The sequence below is a fragment of the Semicossyphus pulcher genome, unplaced genomic scaffold, assembly GCF_022749685.1.
Source record: "Semicossyphus pulcher isolate SPU_LCO1_2020_fin unplaced genomic scaffold, fSemPul1.0.p SCAF_1, whole genome shotgun sequence".
NCBI lineage: Eukaryota > Metazoa > Chordata > Actinopteri > Labriformes > Labridae > Semicossyphus > Semicossyphus pulcher.
This window is the reverse complement of record NW_027211603.1, coordinates 26,382,969-26,403,824: the sequence shown is the minus strand read 5'-3', so window position 1 is coordinate 26,403,824 and position 20,856 is coordinate 26,382,969. Positions and strand designations below refer to the sequence as shown.

General features: G+C 45.6%; 1 protein-coding gene across 4 annotated transcripts in view; it reads right to left on the bottom strand.

Annotated features, from left to right (window-relative positions):
• Positions 1 to 20,856, bottom strand: part of gse1b (Gse1 coiled-coil protein b) — a 136,146-nt gene that overhangs the window by 24,501 nt on the left and 90,789 nt on the right. For 2 of the 4 annotated variants that reach the window (XM_069658380.1, XM_069658353.1), the window contains exon 2: positions 3,576 to 3,773. In XM_069658380.1, coding sequence (XP_069514481.1) covers positions 3,576 to 3,771 — 196 coding nt within the window. In that variant the 5' untranslated portion in view covers positions 3,772 to 3,773. Of the gene's footprint in view, positions 1 to 3,575; positions 3,774 to 5,538; positions 5,785 to 20,137; positions 20,279 to 20,856 lie in introns of those variants that run through there. The other 2 variants (XM_069658370.1, XM_069658362.1) reach the window with 2 other exon arrangements.

Here is a 20,856-nt window from a genome sequence, read left to right as displayed (position 1 = left end):
TTGTGCCTCGGTGCTATCTGTTGTGTGTTTGCGCACACACATGTGAGTGCCATCCTGTGTGTTCACGAGTGTGCATGAGATGAGAGTGTGTCCTTTACGCCGCTCTGATACTCATTATCACTCACCTCCCCTCTTCAGCGCAGCACTCAGTACACAGAGCTATTCATTATACTCACCACCGACAAGTGACGACGTATGTGTCTGTGCGCGCGTGTGAGGGTGTGTGGGTGTGTGTATAAACAGCAGCCGTGCTCAGGGTCTTAAATCAGTTCAGCAGCCAGTGGCAGTGATACTAGCACTCAAACCTAACTAATTCCTCCAGGCCGTAGGACTGAGTCATGGCACCTCATATATATACTGCACTCCTCACCTCAAAGCCTCAAACAGAGGGTGAGAGACAAAGAGAGAGAGAGAGGCTGAGTCAATGCAGCTAATGAAAGGACAGCAGGCTGCAGCATGCTAAGAAATCACGAGGCTTACACAGTTGCAAAGACAACTGTTAGCATGTGCGGGGGTGTCTGGGTGTGTGTGTGTGTTGCCTATAAATACAGGCTCCGCAGACAGAGAGGTGACTGCAGCTCCAGGGGCTGCATGCCTCTCTGCCCACCCTGGAGCCGGTGCTCCTAACACGGGCAGAGTCGCCCCTTATGCCTGACGGCTGACTCACCCACACACACACACACACACACACACACACACACACGTCTCTGCCTACACCAGCCAGTTAGTCAGGAAGGCACAGTCAGCAGGCCTTGAAATAACAAAGGGGCTTTTTTGTGCTTTTAATAAAAAGGTGGTAGAGCTTCATCACACAGAATGTGGTGTCTGCTTGTATGACACAGACACCGACAGGAGCTCTCTGCCTTTGTAGATTGTGAATTACAAATAGAACAATTATTCTCACCTCGCAGCACAATGGAAAATAAGAAAGCAGAGGTTGTTAAGAGGTGATTAAAACAACATGACCACAAGAAAGCATCCTTCTGTTCTCCAGCTTCAGCTGACAAAACAAAAAAAGCAGGATCGGCAACAGGGATAAGAAGAAAAAAAAAATCCCAATAAAAAAAAGACGGTGAAATGATCAGACACGACTGAACTCTGGAAGTGGATTTGTGTTTTTGAGAGACAGTGTGAGAAAGTAATCAGGCTGGCATGCAGGGATGAGGGAGTGAAGAGAGATGAAGGGGAGAGGGATTGAAGGAGGTGAGGAGAGGTTGGAGCCGAGCGCTCCCTCTCTCTCTCTCTCTCTCTCTCTCTCTGGGTAATAAATCATTTGCAGGGTTCTGGGTCCTGGGCTGCCAGTGGGCTGGGGAGCAAGGTATCCAGGGACAGCCAGGAAGGAGGGGACCATCTGATTTAAGAGGCAGAGCAAGGGTGGACAGCTGGGGTAGCTGGGCCTCTCTGTGACGGAGGCACAGAGCCACACACGTACATATGCACACACAAATCTAACACACTCTCAATTAACTCCACAATAAGAGCCTTGCTACTGCAGCCATCCTGTGTAGGATCGGCTTTATCAGTTGTTTTCATGTGGATCTATGTTTTTTTTTTGACATTGGGTGCAGAGATTTAGACAATACTTGCATGGAAATGTGTTTGGGAGACCAGTTTTGCATTTACCAAAATATGAAAACCCCCAAAACGCATCCCTGAGCATCCACACAAACACATTCGCACGGATCTTATAAAGGAATAATTCAGAATCTCTGACGTGTCGTACAAGTTAATGACCAGTAATTCAACCACCTGATGCTTATTCCATATTCATACAACCACAGCGTAGCGCTCTGGGACACGGGGAATTCAATGAAATGTTTTGTTTGCGCAGGCACTGACAAAGACGAATGTATGACAGTGAATTATAACACAGTCATACACACATTGACAAGCGAACATGCACTCACACACAGCACATTAAGTGGGTCAGCTAGAGTGGCTCCTCTACGTCCCAGCATCTCCAGGGACACCGACTAATTCAATCCTGTGTGGATATCATCCCATTGCTATTAGCAGCTCTGCACTCAGCTGCATGAACGGGCGATGCAACATGGCACGCACACACCTATATGACCCCCCCCTCACACCACACGCATACAGAGTACAGGAGGTCCAGAACACCTAATCCATCAGGTTTAGAGGTACGAGTGAGAGATGGATGCAACAATACATTCAGCTCTTATTATGGTTTGATACAAAATAGACTCCTGGGATCATGGTTTGATCTTATCACAATATTTTCAGAGGAAGATTTGGCAGTCAGACTGTGAAATCTAAAACATGTTGAGAGAAGATGAAATCAATCTGTACATGGTAACAAGATTTTACACCTTTCAGGACGCAATACGAATAAATTGAAACACTTAATCCCAGTACAGTAAAAGCCCCAACAGAAAACCTACACTGTTGCTCAACCTGGAGTCTATTCTTCATTCATCTTTAACCATATTCACATTTTCCTCTGACGCTAAGCTCAGGACGGAAAGCGCTAACGCTGCTATTAAACGAGCGACCTGTACTCCAGGTAATGTATCGTATTAACACAGATAATTTGACAAATTGTTGATATTTCAGCGCTTCCACATTGAAAAGCAAGGGGAAAGACAATGGATAGTGAAAAACCAGACGTACATGAGCCCATTTTTAAAGCTAAACAACTTATTTGATAACCCATTATCTACCAGTGGACAACAGTTAGCATTAGCATTCAACCGCTTCCTAGCTAACATCAGCTTTGATGAGAGTTGTAAGAGTGTTTTAGAATTTATTTACTAAGTATTTGGTATTGTAAGTATTTTATTTACAATTTAATTTCCAAAGTATCAGATTTGTTATCAGATACCTCATTAGCTACCACTGGACAAAAGCTTAGGTTAGCATTCAACCATCTGAGCTAACATGATGTTTGATACTTGTTTTGTTGTTGTTTGCTATAAATTATGGCCTGATATCCGTACAGATCACCATACATTGTCTTTTCAGCTGCTGATCAATCAGAAACCAGGGAAATTATAACAATTTGTTGGCTTTTACGTTTGCAAACCTGGAACACAACACCTAAGGGATAATGTAGTGAGAAGGTTGTTATCGCGGAATGGAACCCCGACAGGGTGAGCAGGAACCTGACGCCAAGCGGAGGGATCTTGTCTCACCCTGAAGGGTGATAACAACCTGCTCACTATACATTATCATGCTAATAACACGGCTTTTTACTTATGAAATCAAATATTTGACACAATAAATTGATTTGGAAATGATTTTAATAATCTAAAAATGATTATATTTCCATTTAAAAATAGTCTGTAAGTGATTAGAGTCGCATCCCAAGCAACAGTCTGTTCTTCATAACAATGTTATCGAGAAATAACAGACCTCGGAATGCCGAAATTATCCAATCAGAATCAAGTATTTAACACAGCTGTGTAATAAGACATTATAACAGCCTTTGAGCTTCCCACCCTGAGCGTGATGTTGGAGGAAAATGGCAGCCATGTGAATATGGTGAATACAGCCAAGAGGGTCAGAAACCTGACAGTGCTCTAAAACTCCCTGTCGCACAGCCTGTGTGGCTTTACCTCGAGGTTCTTCAGCCTGTTTAGCCAGTTTACGGAGGGCTGCAGCGAATCCAGAGTGAGCAGACTGGGCGGCCGGGCTTCCATTGGCTACGATGGAGCCGTTGAGAGGCGACGGGGTGAGGGGGCTGACCGTGGCCGTGGTACGGGTCGCCGTAGAGATCATTCCTAACGATGGTGACTTTGGCTCATGGCTCATGCCTATAAAGATGACAAAAGGGAGGAGAATGGGTATTCATAATCAATACTGCATTCAGATGAGTTAAGCAACAAAAAGATTTGATTTAGAGGGACAAGACTATGGCCGCACAGACACATACATATACTGCGAGAAATTTGCTCCATGTAGACAAACACAGGCGAGTGGAGTAAAGCACATAGCTGTTAACACAGAGGCAGTCAGGGCAGAGTGTGGTGCTGGGTATCTGTGTGTGACAGCTGGGGCTGATGGGGATTGGTGGTGTGAGGGGCAGAGGGGCTTTGGTTGTACGGCTTAGGGTCAGAGGTGAGAGGTTAGGAGGGCAGGGTCAGCCTTCCCTTGCTCTGAGAGCTCCAGCCTGGCTGTGTGTCTGCCAGAGGTCCATGGTCACATAGTAAGCACAAAACCTCTACTGAGCATGCTCACACACTGCAAGGGGGACTGTATTTCTCGGTGGTATTATGGTGCCGTATATATTTACAGTTACGCATCCAGTGCCCTCGCTGTTGTTACAAATAAACATGTTGTAAAAGAAAAATAATTACATTCATGCTGAGTTTAATCCAATGAGTTCTGACTGAATTTCAGGATTTCCTGAAGCTTACAGAGCATTAAAAACTTTGCATAAAGAAAAGTTAATACTACGTGAAGTTGTCACCTGACAGTAACAGCGAAAGGGAGATTTTATTATGTCTTTCTAGCCTCAGATTTTTTTGAAGCTCTGAAGGGGGATAGGCGGTGAGGAGGGTTCAGGCGGCTGTCCCTTTCCTTCCTGTGTATTCTTGTGTATGTGTGTGTGTTGAAAGGTGACACCCTGTTGACAGCCCCTCAGTCCGTGGAAACCCTAAATGCCAGAGCGTCGTGTGATAGCCCTACATTCTCGAACAAAACTCCCACACTAAAGCATTAAAGTGGCTTTTCGAAAGGTGTAAATTCAGACTCAGAGGAGTGTGTGTGCTGCAGAGGTCTTAGCAGAACACACTCACACCTCTGGGATCTTTCAGAATCATCCTTAAATAAACATGAAAAGTAAACTTCCAGCCAGACATACCCGTCAAAATAAAAGCTGCTTACTTACAGTATATCAATAGCATAATTAGATAAGTGCAAGCTATATCTGGGTTTACCCCAGAGGCTGGGAGAGCTATAAAAAGATCATATTCCCTCCTGAGAGGAGAGCAGAGGCACAGTGCCCTGTGCTTTAATGTGTGTGTGTGTTTGAGTGGACACACACAGCGGCAAGTCAGGCATGAGAGAGTGAATAACATTCCCAACACCTCTCGAGTTGTCCTGCCTGTAACCTCCCAGTTACCCAGTGCACTCCCAATGAACCCAGCACACAATTAATAATGGAATCAACAGTGACTACTGTCTGAACAACACACACGGCGCCATTCAGAGGCAGGCAAACAAGCACGAAGACACAACCGCCTGCTTCAGTAACATGACTTTGTCAAACACTAGAGTACTGATTGTCCCGCAGTCTTTAGAGAAAGTCCGAAAAAGTCAGAGAAGGAAGTAAAAGAAACCCACACGTGGAACTTTTTCTAACGCACTTTAGAGATAGAGCACGCTGTATTTAAAGTCTGTATCAACCACACACACAAAACCACAGTACACACAGACACACACATGCGAGGGACACAGTGAAAGAAGAGACAGACAAGCGCACAGCTTGACAAATACACACAGAGGCACATATCCGGAGGTCTGGCTCTGGTTCATGACCCCCCCTCATAGATTAAAAGCGTGGCCGAAGCTCCTTACTGCACAAAGGAGAGGAGCCGCCCGGATCCCCCATGGCTGCATCTTCACGTCGAGCCCAGCCCCGCACACACCGGCAGCCACCGACAGGACACACACCATCTTCCTGCTCCCCTCTCTCTCTCTCTCCGTCTCACTTTCCGTCTCTCTATCTCCTCTCGCCCGTCCGTCCACCCTCTCTCTCTCTCTCCCTCCCTGCCTTCCTGTCTCTGTTGCTGGCGCTCACAAAGACCGTTTAGAGCTTATCTAACAAAGCAACACACCACACACGCTGGCTGCCTATCTCTCCCCTCCTCGCTCTAGCTCCCTCTCTCTCTCTCTCTAAGTGAGAAAACAGAAATTCTTAACCCAGCAGCTGCTGCGATGTCACATGACCTCACCCCCCCCTCTCACACTCTCCCTCACTCCTCCTCCTCCTCCTCCCCTCTCAACCTATAATTCCTCAGCCATTTGTAGATAACAGACACAGGCATGCATGCCCTGCCAAGGCGAGCTGTAGGAGGGGGAGGGGAGAGGAGGAGAGGAGGAGAAGGGCTGAGGAGGAGAGGGAAGAGAGAGGAGGAGGAGGGGGGCGCTCAGTCGGTCACCACATCTGACCCCATTGCTGGGGAGCGACAGGCAGTGTGTATGTATACAGATGGATGGGGGGGTAGGTTAAATATGTGAGGCGCCCTTCCCTTCTTCAGACAGAGACAGAAAAAGAAAGAGGGAAGGAAAGAGAAAGAAAGAGGACATGTCCCGGCCTGTGTGGAGCTCTTCAGCGTGACAGAAAGCCTTTTGTGTTAGAATATGTGCCGCAATTAATTTCAATGTGCCTTATTAGCTTATTAATTGTTCCATAAAAGGTGCAAAAGAAAGGAAACCTTATAAAAACAACAGGAAGTTAAGAAAGTAATGAAATCCACTGCTACAATTTCCCATAAACAAGGAAGTCGTACCAAAACATAGACATGCAATCAAACAAGCTAAATGCTACACACACAAACACACACACTGCAATTACTAGGAGCTGTTATCAGGGTGGAGGAGACTGCTGCGTAACAGTGGTCGGGGGCGGAGGATTCAGGAAGAGAGTAGAAGCGTGGGTCTGACTTCCCCTCTGTCCGTCCTGCTGTCATTGCATGGGTGTGAATGAGTCGTTTCTTTAGTCATTTCCGCCTTCCGTCACTCGCCGCTTTTCTCAGAACAGCGAGGGAGCGAGAGAGCGATGACAGGGAGAGAGATTATCTTTGGGGGGGGGGAGCTGCAGGGTGCCCAGTATTGTGCCAAAGGCCACCTCTCGACAAAGCTCCTCTCTGTCGCTGCAGCCACGGTCTGACTCCCCTGAGAGGACACGGAGCGGCTGAACTCTTCTGTCTTTGTCTCTCTCTCTCTCTCTCTCTTTCACCCCGTTTTCCTGTCTAGCATCATGAAGATCGCCCTGCTGGTTTTGGAGAAGAGTGTTTTCGTAGTATGAAGCGAACACAGCATCAGAGAGTATCGTGGCAGGGAGGGGGCTGAAGGTGCTAACAAGGCTTTCCCAAAAGTGATGCTTGTTCTTGTCCTCATCCTTGAGGGTTGGCCCCTGTTTCAAGCTTGGCTTCATTTCATCTCTCTGCCCTCACTTCCTGTCAACCCTCCATTGTCAAACACAAAAACAGAGTGTAGCTTTACCAGAAATTAGTAAGAGCATAACAGCTGAGAGCTCCTAAAGAAGGAAAATGAAGAGTGGCGTATTTCCATTAAGCTCCTACATTAAGAACAGCTAGCGTAGAAAAACACTTACTTCTTCACGGTGCTGAAGATTGAACCAAGCACAATAGGATTAAGTGGAAGTGGATGATAGTATTAAGGTAATGTGGGTGTTAATGGTCTAAAAAGAGAGAGCTTTCACGACTTTCTTTCCACATGTTCTCTCTAAACCACAAAAACAGAAGCCGTGCAAGTCAAAGCTTCTATTTCTGACTAAGTGTTGATTAACAGCATCAAGTAAGCAACCCAGCATGAGTAATGTCTAACGAATTTCCAGATAAGCGAGCCTGCCTCCACCTCTTAACATCACTCAGTTTCAACACACTTCTCTCAGTATTTTACACGCTCATCATTCTGTAAAACGTCCAGCAGATGGCGCCGTCTTCCACTGAATCAGAGGGAGTCCTCTGTGAATGTAGCAGCATATGTCACAGCCCTTTAATCCAGTGACACACAGAGGAAGAGGAGATTTTAAATGATATTGCCGTGGATTATAAAGAGGACAAAGGCCGCATCCACCGGCGGGGTTTAGACCCTTAGTGCCAAAAGGTTTCAGGAGATATAAATAAATGAGATCTTTTGGCACAGCGGATGAAAGTTAAACATTGTAACCGACATACGAAGGGTTAAAGGAGTCTGTTACAAACCCTGCTTCCTCATGAAATTAACCCTTTGAATGCCGTTACGCCCTGAGGGAAAACAAAACAAAGCCCTGACAAAAAAAAAAAAAGAGGAATGTAGATTACAACAAACCACACACAAGCACGATCCCGCCCATACACACACACACACACACACACACACACAGCAGATTGACTGCTAAATGGCATACAGTAAACATACAGTTTTAACACCCCGCTGGGAGTAAAGCCGATCACTAACTCCCATAGTCAAACAAACACACTGGCACACACACACACACGCACGCAGTTCCACCCTTTGCTGGTTGGAATGCAGATTACTCTTTCTCCCTCACAAACACACACACACACACACACACACATAAAGTAAATCCTCTTGGCTCCTGTATGCCCCGGCCAGCGGGGAGATAATGCAGTGGCAGCTCTAGTGAGTGGTTAATCTTTAACCTGGAAGGGATTTGCCTATCAGCTCGTTAAAACTAGCAGGGCCGTGCTGCTGGTTCATCTGTCCGATCCAGACACCGACCTGGCCCGGCCAAGTTCACCGCAGCACAGAGAGGAACTGTGCCGCCTACGACTCACTGCGTGTCCATGCTTTGATGCCTCACATGCCTCCCTTTTTCTGTGGCTTTATATTGCACACTTTAGCCATGCCAAAGCAGCCCGTGTCTGCCCTCCCATGAAAGATGTCATCATAATAAACTTGTTGGCTCAACATGTTTGGTTAGACGGGCAGCCGTTTCCTAAACTCTCTCGATGCTCAGCTTTGAATACTTTTGTAACACTTTTGAAACGCTGCCTCTGTGGTTCGGTGCTTTGTTCGACTCCTACATTCCTGCTCTTACTTTTCTCTAACAATCAGCACCCTCGCTGTTTTCTAATAATCTGTTCTTTGCTCAACGATCAGAGCTGTATTTGCCGATACAAAACAAACATTTACCGCTTCACCGGCTTCTTACTAGAAGGCTTTTATTGTGAAGCAGCAACAGGAAATTTAGCTCAATTTTCTTATAACTACTGATAACTGTAATAGGTGTACACAGCGGGGGATGGAGTTCTTTCAGGGAGGGATAGTAAAGAAGATGTGGTGTTTACAGGTGACATGTGTTTACGGCTGTTTGTGCAGACCAGCAAGATAAGCAACAACTTCTGACTTGTCTTAAAAGAAAGTGGAAACCCCCTCACAGCTCATGTCGTCCACCCTGATCACAGTCGCTCAGCGTACGATTAAAAAACAGAAGCGCCACTCAGCGAGAAAACACGAGGACAAAGGTTCAACCATCCACCCTGCTGAAATGACTCAGAGTAAGAAGCTCAGCCACTCACACAGGAGGGATTTGGAGTCGTCTGCATGAGTGTATGTCATCATTAATTGCGGACTGATTTAGCGAGCCGGTTGGAGACGTGCTGACGGGGGGATGAAAAGGATGAAGGAGTAGATGTAGGGTGTTTAGCATAAAGGAAAGTTCAGACTTAAGACAGAAATGAATAAATGAGAATGTGTAAAAGTGAGGCAGCAATGTGGATCAAACCAAGCAGCAAAACAGGATGTAATATGGTTATGATAGCCACAGCCACAGCAAACTTGTTAAGTGCTTCTATGTAAAGATTGCTTCAGAAATGACGGGCTGAATAACTTACTCAATGACAACAGGAAACAAAACTCTGCGGCTGAAAAATCAACACTAAAGGTGATATAATGTTTATATTTAGCACTGACATGCTGCATCAAAACGCTGAAGGTGTGAAGAAAGAACAAGAGGAAGCGCTGATCAGCGAGCGGGACAGGATTCATAAAGACTAAACTAAGCAAACATATTTCATGTAGGCCAAACCAGAGTGCAGGAACCCAACCTCACTGTACACACTCAGACACATGAATGCCAGGACTTCAGCATAAACTGTACAAAGTATGTATGTCATGATCTCCGTCTTGAACACACATAACCCTGCAAATGCACGCACACACACACACCAGGAGCACAGCAGGATAAACCTGCTCTGGTGGTTCCAGGTTTGTTTGACTTCTGAGATGAGATGTCAGCGCAATCTTCCCTCAGGCACTATAGAACGGATGTGTATGTGTTTGCACGTGCACGCACACCTGCCAGTGCACGTCTGTGCGCGTGCATGGCATCTCTTTCACTTCATACCAAAGAGAAAACCCTGATATCAGAGAAACTCTGAAACAGTCGCTCTGTGGCTGCAGAGACGCAGAATCAAAGGCGACAATTCCACGGGAGAAAGAGAGAGACAGAGAAGAAGAAAAGAGAGGAAGGGAAGAGAGAAAGGAGGGAGAGAGGGGGTGAGAAAGAGAGAGAGAGAGCAAGAGATCAATCAAGAAGCTGTAAGAGAGAGACAGGGAGTATTGCCTGTCTCTGAGCTGTCATTATACAGAAGGCCTCCATTATGGAGCTACAGCAGAGAACAGAGTACATCTCCTTCTGACCTGGCTCGCTGTCACTGTCTTGAACACACATGCACACACACACAGAAAAACACACACACCTCTGTGCAAAGAGCAAAGAGAGCAGTCTTCCTGTTTTGTGTGGCTTTAAATGATATGGTTGCGTATGTGTGTGCATGTGCACACACCTTATTATTCATCCCTCACCTCCTACTCCTCTTCCTCTCCTCCTCTCGCTCTGTCCCCCCCCCCCCTACATCGCCTGCCAGCAGCTTGCAACAAAAACACAGAGATTTCAAAAGACCAGCCGGCATCTCTCTCCCTCTCTTCACCTTCCTCTCTTTTATTCTCCAACACACACAGCCGCACAGAAACAGATTGTGTCTTGAGGGTAGGCACGAGCTGAGATGATTTTCTTTCCTCTCTCCTCCTCCCTTCATCCGACTCACCCACCCCAACAGCGCCATTTCCTCTGTCTGTTAATTACACAGCGGCTGTGGTAGGGGTTGCTGGGGTTGTGTGTGTGTGCGTGTGTCTGTGTGCGCACATGTCATCTGAGGAGTGTGTGGCTGTGTTCTCGGAGACACCAGCGTGGGCGTATGACAGAACAGTCTGGTTACGCTTCACAACGCTGCTTAGAGAGGGTGAGCACACACACAAACACACACACAGGAGCCTTCTGTCTGTGTGCGTGTGTGTGTGTGTGTGTGTGTGTGTGTGTGTGTATGTATGTGTGTGTCTCTGGCTCTTTGTGGTCCCTGCCCCAGGAGTCAAGCTGCTGTCTGTGTGGCTGTGCCCTCTGTAGCCTCTCAGTGAAGGGGACACAGCCCTCCCGCTGCCTTGATGAGAGGGCAAGCTTCAGCCCCAGCCCAGCTGTTAGACTGACACGCCATCAACATCATCATCACCCTCATCATCACCAGGCTCTGTCGACTGCCTTTGAAACAACCTCACCTGCTACAGACTGACAAGTAAAGGCAGTGGGTCTCGACGCACAAAGCAGAGCATGACGGATGTTGCAGATCAAACATGGACCCTTGAGCTGAAACGATTAATTGATTAATCAATCCAAACATATTCATTGACAAATATTAATTAAATTATTTTTCATGAAAAAATGTCAGATAGTTTCCTGTTGAAGCTTCTTTGCTGCTTTTCGTCATTTCGTAAATATAAGGTTTTGGGATTTGGCAAAAGAAGCTATTTGAAATAAAACGATTAATCGATTAATCGTTTAAATATTTGGCAGATTAACTGATAAAGAAAAGAGATACTTAGTTGCAGCCCTTCAATAAAGGACTTCTCATCGATCATATCACGGTTTCTGCACCTGCATGTCGTTCAGACTTGGATAAATTCTGCACTGTAAAGCTCTCAGAGCCTGCATGTTACATCTTTCTCCCTCCTTTTCTCCTCCTTCTCTCCTCCACCAGCCTCCTCCTCGGGAGATGAGAGGAGAGCTGTTTTTTGCTGGCTCCCCCCACACACACACACTCCTCACTTCATCCTCTGTTCAACCTCACTCGCCCCTCCATTCTCCCTCTCTCTCTCTCTCTCTCTCTGTGATGTACTCTGCTGGGCTGTGGTTGGCTAATTAGCACTCCAAGTGCTCTGCATGGGCCCTGACTCCCAAGCGGCTCCACCGCACAGACACACACACACACACACACAGACACACATACACAGAACCCACTTGACTTTCCATAGCCGGGTCTGGTTGCAGAGTTGCCCTGTTGTAATCTTGTAATTGGTATAATTGGTGTGTGTCCCTGCCTGTACATGTGTGTGCATGTCTGAATGTGTGGATGCTGTATGGTCTGTGTGGAGCGGTCCGTTTCCCTCTAGGTGGGCAGGAGGCAAGCTGTCGTCACCGGTCACGACACATCTCGGTGAGAAGCCACAGGGGTTTCTATTGGACACGGTGGTGAGACCCTTATTCTTAAAGCAAAAGAAATGATCGAAAGGGTTTATTAGTCAGTAATTTCAGTAATATATGTCAAATCTGAGGTAATTGTTTCTAAAATTATAGTTCTTATCGTAGGATTTTAATCCATCTTAGCACTGGTATTGTATTTTGTCAGATGGACCAGGAATGTGTTCAACCCTTCAATTACAGGCCGAGGATAAATGAGCTCTGTGTTGACAAATGAATGAGCCATTCTGTCAAAAGCACAGATTGTCATGAGGGCACAATTACCACAGGTTTCACATGACTTTGGCTTGAGGTCGAACTGAAAAGATGAGTCAAGAAATTGATTTACTGATTTGAAAAAAGATGACAGGCAACTGTTTTTGCAATTGATTAATTGTTTGAGCTATTTTTTATTCAACGTTATTCAAATTCAACATTTGTTATGCTCCAAATAGGAGATTTTTCTGTTGCTTGTTAGCAAATGTCAGTTTGTTAGATTTTTGGTCTTAGAAAACAGGACATTTTTTTACATTTCATAAATTATCTGCAGATGAATTGATAATGAAAATAAGGCCAGTATTTACATTAACATCTTATCCTGAGACGCATATATTCATTAGCTTTCATGTAGATGATGAATGCATATTTACTGTACTAATGTACTAACTTACAGGGACAGTGCAAAGCGGAAGCACGTATGGTTGATGCGAAACTGAGAAAGAAACAACCCACGTGTTAGTGAATGTGAAATGGGGCATTAACAAAAAATTAATACATGCCCAAAATGTATCCCCGTTAGTAACGTAAACACCAGGCAGATTAAACAAGTCCAGCAGGTGACTTGGACTTGTGCGAGAGCACGTTTAGCACGACAACTGTACCCTCCGCTAACACAAGCACGTCTGATTAAAACACTCGGCCACAAAACCCACTGCACTTCTTCAGGCACATTACTGACCTTGCCCTCATAGACGAGGAGGCATGCTAACAAACAGGCACACACAATATGACAGTCAGCTGATTTAGCAGATATCTGAGAGAGAGGAAGAGATAGAGAGAGAGAAGGGAAGAGGCAAACAGGCAGACGTGCTGAGGAGAGATAGAAGCTCACACAGTGAGAGGGGGAAAAGACAGATGATGATGTGATAGTAACAGAAAAGGCCCTTTGTTAAAGAGTAGCCTTTAGCACAATGCTGGGTTATCCTGTGAGAGGGTGACTGCAGAAAGCACAGAGGCAAGGCGAACAGACACAGATACACACACTGTACGGCCGAAAAATGCTGAATGAAAGAAGCTCTATTTGGTGAGGGCAATAGTCAAGTATGGTCAGTATGAGTGTGCGTATGACTGGCTTATCTCCTGCTCTCATGTTGCCTGTGTTGTGTTTGTTTGGCCAAAGCTTATCAGGCCCTGCGGGTACGACAACGACAGCAGCAAACATCAGAAACACAACACACATAATCTTAAAATATCTTCAACATGGTCTGGGCTGGTGAATGTAGCAGGACTGGCTTTTTGTGTGTGTGTGTGAATGAGAATGTTTCTTTCCTCTCCAGTTGCTCTCAGATAATTCACTCCAAGCTGCAGATGGAGAATCTAAACTAAGTTATCATTGTGAAAAGGTTGCTGGTAATGACTCCACTGCTGAGCACTGTGTCGGGTGCTGCTGCTGCCGCTGTCTAAATGAAATCACACTGCATATGGAAGCAGCATGTGTCCAATGCAGCTCAGAGAAGAGGAGCAGAAGCATGGGATTCAAACCGCACAGAAAGAGGAGCATGACTCTGCTTATCTTAACTGGCCTGCATTGCGATTCACTGGTATGGCACAAACACACAAGGTTGGTATATGAATAAAAACTACAACAAAATGAGGTAACGACATTATGAACAAGCATGTAATCAAGCTGGGTAAACAGGAACAGAAAGATAAGAGGTTAAAGGTCACATGAGATCAAAATAGATGCATATTAATCACATATTTCTTGCGCTGATCGTCACCTTTATCTGTCCGCAATCGAGACTTAAACGCAACAATCCAATGGTTTTAGGGATGTGCATTTAGACTTACTCTTTTTTTGACCTGTTAAACAACACTCTAAACCAGTTAACCGACAAGGTTAAAATTTACTGTCTGGATTGGACCGTCTGGGACCGATGCAGACACTTTCCCAGCGAGTCCCTAGGTCTCCACCGCAGCAGTTAGCGTAGCCGCGAGGTTGTCAGCTGTGTGTCTGGCTGCCAAACTCTGTGTTAGGAGGAGAGGTGCTGGTGTGTTGTCCCCACTGCTTTTTCAGGCAACCAATCAGATTGGGGCGCTACTCGTCACCCTGGTTACCACCAAACCTGGAGGAGCAAATTGTTTTGGACGTTCGTGTCTACCCGGAGATGTACATATGACAAACATACAGTATCACAGTAGAGACTGAAAGGACCATTTGTGGGAGCAGATCGGCCGGACACTAAATCTTGCTGGTAAGTGTTGCGCTTTTATCACGCTACACGTTGTAAGCTTGTATTTAGCTGTACAATAAGTTGAACTCAGTAGCTCCTGAAACCCCTCGCCACTGACAGGCAAAATATCTTTTTCTACCATCAGACAGATTCTCTGCGTTATCCCCTCAGACCACCGCGCATCCCTGCTAGCATGGAGTTGGTTGAGAAACTTGTGCTGGACCCACCAGTCGGGCGCTTGTAGATGCTTGCTGCGCATGTGGTATTGCATTGTGCTTGTCCCACCGCTGCTTTTAAGCACTGCATTGCATAATTTACAACATTGTCGCCGTGGTCTAGGGTGAAATCGTCCCACATGCTGCTTTTTTTTGCTCGTTTCATTTTGCTCTCCTCTCAGGCTCAGCTCAACAAAACATGTGTATCCAAAATATATATTAAAAAACAAGACCTTTTATTTAACTGGTAATATTAACCGGTTAAAATTCTTAACTGTCGGTTAAATTGCACATCCCTAAATGATATTTTAAAGTTTGTAATTTCCTGGCATTAACGGCTCATCCTGGGGCGCTGGTTTAGCTCAGTTGGTAGAGCAGGCACCCCAAATACAGAGGCTTCAGTCTGCAGGTTCGACTCCCGCCCTCGGCCCTTTGCTGCACATCATCCCCCACTTCTTCTCTCTCTCATCCCCATATTTCCTGTCTCTTTTCAGCTGCCCTATCAATAAAGGCAAAAATAATGTTTCATCCTGTATTTAGAAGCATAAACTAATTTTTTGTCCATTAAAATGCTCATTCATAACACACAAGGACCTACAAGCTAGCAAGCGGTTACGTTTAGTCACTGTTTGTTCCCACATTTAGCCCTGCTGGCTACTTCAAATGTCAATCAACCTCCATGCCAAGTCCTTCCCTTGCTTCCTGCTTTTAATGAAAACATGCAAATACGTGAAATCAAATTGTGTTGTGCGAGCCGTTTCATGGGAACATTAAGTAGAATGAGCGTTAAACTTTAGAGCAAACAACACCAATGCCTTTTTTCTTCCGTTTGTGTATCTAACAAGGCGATTAGTGACAAGTTAATTATCCTGCTACTGAAAAGTAATGGAGAAAATCAGGTGACAAGGCACCTGTTTAACATCTGCTTACCACATCCTTACACGAGGCCACACCCACAGGTGTTGAAATGAGAGTGAACTAGAATAAAACTCACTTATCTGTCACTAGACATGGGATATTAGATGAGTTGGTGGATTGTTATAAGAAAGGGAAAGCAGAGTGGGACATCTGCTTGTCAACACCAGCAGGTGTGTGTGAACTAACCACTTCTTTAAAGCAGCTCTAATTGATGACCCGCCTTTGTTTACATTCCCCGCAGACTTTCACTCCGCTAGATCAGGCCATTGTTTGGTATGTAAGTTTTTATGCATGAACAAGTTATTCATGTCAAGCCATAAATTTAACGCGTCTCCATGTGTGTGAGTGCGTGCCAGGGCTGTCAACAAGCAAACAAGCACCACGCCCTTAACATCTTTGAAAGCACCATCGAAAGCACCCCCCCCCTCCCACACACACACACACACACACACACACACACACACACAAACACACAAAGCAATACCTGGTGGTGACAAACTAAGTGCTGTTTAACGGCAGCGCTGGGTGACACAGGGACATGTAGGCCAAGCTTACAGAGCAGGTTAGGCTTGATCTCACACACTCGGAGAGTAAACACACACTCGCACAGAAAGTGATAAGTAGCTTTATCTGTGAAATGCAGAGAAGAAAAAAAAACGCATGAAAACAGAAGTCATGAGCTGGTGTTTGGTTCTGAGGTTATCTACATCACAGCGTCTGTCTAGCCATATTTCTGTCTTGTCTTCCTCTCAGATAAATACTTTACGACCTGTTTGTTCAGCTGTCTTCACTGGCCATCACATTTACAGCTTACCTTTACTACCTGCTTTTACACCCAGCAGGGGACGCTTAGACACACACGATCACACTTCTTTTCTTTATCCCAAAAGGAAAAGCTGTCAAATAGTGCCTACCACTCCCACAAAATCTAAACGATGTATCCCGAGAGCTAGGGAAACAGAGAAGGGATCGTGAGAGAGAAAGAGAGACGCAGGCAGAGAAGAAGGGAGCAGCCGTAGAGGAGTTGGAAACATGTTGGTCGAGGGAAACCTTTATTTTCTAAACATCCTACAGTGGTTTCTCTTCCATCACACGGGCAGACCACACAGCAGCCCTGCCCTCACACACAAAGAGAGCGGTGTGTGTGCGTCCACATTTTCATACCACCTCAGGACAATGTTGTAATGCTAGTCAAATCCAAGCCTCGCCCAGTCAAACGCATCCCATTCTCTCTAATAGGGAACTATGTAAACCCATGCAAAGGCCTCTCTACAGTCTGTGCTATTCAAAGCTATCAATGGAAGCTGTTGATAAGGAAATGCAAAGTGGGTCACCTTTAACTCCAGGCTCCTTGTGTAAACAGTATGGGGAGCTGCTTGGGACTCTCCTAATCACTCTCTAAACAGAGCCAGGTGCTGTTGCCACAGACAAACTGTCACCAACACTCTGCTCCACACAGCTGCTGTCTAGCCCCCAGACACTCACAGCACTGCAGGCTACCGCAGCATGACAAACAGCACAACGACACCTGAACACATGCCAACCTAGCATAGGCGCTATCACGGTATGGGAGATTTGGACGACTTCGAAGTGGCAGATCACAAGCGGGAAGAAAATTCTGTTCCTCAGAGTGAGATTTGCATAAGTAATCTTACAACAGTCTTATCATGTGCTGAAGCATCAGACATGTGTAAGTCTCTGACAAGGGGGGATAAATCCAGCTGAAGTTAGGTCACATATTTTTACTACTTCTGCCACTGAGGTTGTGTTTTTACTTAATTTGTCTTTCTGTAAATAGAAACAGACAGATGCATCACTTTACATCAAATCTGCTGGACCGATGAGGAACTCAGAGTCCTGCAACTGTACTTTTTTTTTGCTAAGATGAGTCTGGATCCAAAAGATTGCAGCGTCGATAAGTCAACACAAATTAAAACATAACGATGTGTCAAACCATTTTGGAGAACTCTTCACAATTAGTGGCAGTTAGTTCTGTTGAACTGTGCCAGGGGAGGTGGATGTCTGCCAGGTGGAGGAACAAACTGAACTGCATAGGGAAGTTGTGATAGAAAGACGCTGTACAGGGGTTTCTAATGACAAAAAGACAGTTAGCACAGCATCAAGGGCAGACAGGGCAAACGTGATGCATATTAATTCATAAAATACTTCACAATCACTTCTCAATGATCTTAGCTTTAAAGTTGTGAGAGTTACACGCTTATATCAGCTCAGGTATTGACACAAGGCGGACTAATAACAGAGCAGTCAAATTACATAATTACAACTAAAACAACCGGTACATTTAAGTAGCAGCAACGTCAGGCTCCACCTTAAATGAGATACAATGCAAACTGCATCAAAGTGCCTCCTTCTAGGACTTCAGATGAGCAGTCGGCAAATTGAGCATGAATTCCAGAGTATCCAGACAGTGCATCAGCAGCTTACTCATGTCTGCATGAACACAGACAGAACCAAGCTTCACACATGTTTACCACATAGTTTATCTGCTTTGATGGTATTTTAATTCACCTTCTATGCAGTTTCAGTTTGACTAAACATCTATGCCATGAGTCAAAATCCCTTGTAACACGCTATTGTGCGGCTGCACAGACTTAGTTTACCCGTATTAGTCATTACAATAACACAGTCCACTCATCCTGCTCTGGGAAAACGTGCAAAAGTGCACCCTGCATTTCTCTTGCCTGAAATTAAACAGAGAGATGCCAAACAACGAAAATAAAACCTCCAAGAACAGATAGGAAACACAGAGAATAGATCAGAGATTCACCAGTGACAGTCTAACCTGAACAGGTCAAATGGCAGGTTAAGTGTGCGGCCACATGGAGGGTTTTTCCCCTGTATGAAAGAGGTAATAGCTGAGTGGTGACATTGGCTGCCATCAGTGGTCAAGGTGATAGTTCAAGCCCTGACTTTGACCGCAACAGAAGATAATTCACTAATGTTAGTAAGTCCTCTGAGAGCACATACATCCAGCACGGATTAATCTGGATCAAGACTTTCATCAGAATACACAGAGCATAGGATAAACATGCCGTACGTCAATCTACCAGGGCATTTTAGACACATAATTTTGTTAAAACTATATAGAATATAGTACACAATGATCAAAGAACAACATAGCTATGTTGCATGGCAGACAGATGCCCATGTAATGAATGACCTGTCTCCAGCACCAGTTAGTGACAGTGTAAGGGCCCAGCAGGACAGCCGGACCATAAAAACCAGGAGGCTCTAATTCCCTGCTGCTCGTGCAGTTACATGGCTAACCTTATCAGCAGCAGCTAAAACACACAACAAGGCTCCTTCTGGCTGCAGATAAACTCAACCCGCAGCAGCACAGTGTGCACTGAAGCCTGTTGCTTCACGGCTGTGTTTGCAGACCGTGTTTTAAACCCGAGAGGTGTGTGCTCAGTGGTGTGTGTGCGTGTGTGTGTGTGTTCACTACAGAAGCAGCTGTTGTGCGCGCCTGCAGTTCAAGAGAAGTGAAGGAGCGCGTGGGAAGTGATTCAACACGGTCCACCTGCCACGCGCACGCGTACATACACAGACATACAGGGTCACATCCTTCACCCGAGAGCACCAAATGGTCAACATGTGTCACGATCGCAGTCACAGGCGCGTTTACACAGAGGGAATGCCGCTTTCAAAGACAGGCTTCCCTGCTCTGTGGGAGCAGCCCTGACCAGACGCTCTCCAATAATGTTAAATGGAGCCAGCATGACTGGAAACTACGAATTACCACCCAAGTAAAGCCAATAATACTATTTTATATAAAAAGGCCTACAGTGCGCGTAAATGGCTTATACAGAACCCTCTGGGCTGTGCTTTACAGAATAATCACAACAGCGCGCCGGTTACAATGTTACAAGAAGTTAATTTGAGGGGGTGGGGGTCGCCAGCTATTCTTTTCAGTCCTTTTGGCTTATCTGCGTCTTAAAACACGATTGTTTTAAAATCCTAAACATAAAGGCATTTAAATGCTTGGAAAAACATTTCAAATCGCAGTCTGAACGCACCAGAGAGGCTCTTTCTTTCTCTTTCTGTTGCACTGACTCTCCTTATCTTGTCTTTCTTGTCTCCCTTCCACACAAACACAGGCACGCACACACAAAGCACGCGCGCACAACCGCGTGCATAGCGTACACAAGGGCTCGGCACCGACCTTCGGAAAAAAAAAACTATCACCCGTTTCCTCGATATCGTAATGACTTCCTCAACAAAAACCCTCGCTGTATGCTCGCTCGTTTACACAAACAACCTCCGGGTTTGAAAGCAGAACTACAAATTTACACACAATCACTCACCGCAAACAAGTATGGGCTAATCCAGAGCTTCTAAATGAGTAAATTTCTCCCTCCGTCAGCGGGGAAAGCGCGGGTCCATCCCTCCGTCGAGAACAGAGACTCTGCACTTTTGTTGTCACGCAGGAAGCTCCGACGCCGAGCGAGGCCACAGGGACGGAGCGGAGCGGAGCAGAGCCGGGGAGAGGAGGAGAGAGGCAGGCGGCCGGCTGCTGGGAGCCGGGAGGTGGGGCTTCCTCTCCGGCGGGGGCCGGACAGACACACAGACAAGCCTGAGGGGGCGGGGGGTAGAAGCACCTGCTCCCCCCGCCGTCACGCCTCCAGACCACAGGGCTGACCCCGCATTGTCCCCCCAATGGGATAAATAATGTCCCGTCCGTCCCCAAACAGGATAGAGTATCACTTCCTGTTCATTAAATTATAACACAAATTTGTACTGAATTACATCTACAAGTTCATATGCAAAGGAAAGGAGAATTAATTCATCCAATATTTAAAAGTATCAAATAGAACAATTACTAGTATTTATGCTTTTACAGACAACATCGGCTAATTATGGGTTTTTGTTTCATTTAATTTTAATAATTCATGTTGCTATTTTTACATGCATTGCCCTTTTTTTTTTAAGTGCAATGATCTGCACAGTCATTATATGGTGGATGAAGATGATCAAAGGATGATATTAATATATTAATAGATTAATGGAGCTATTTTCTGCAGGA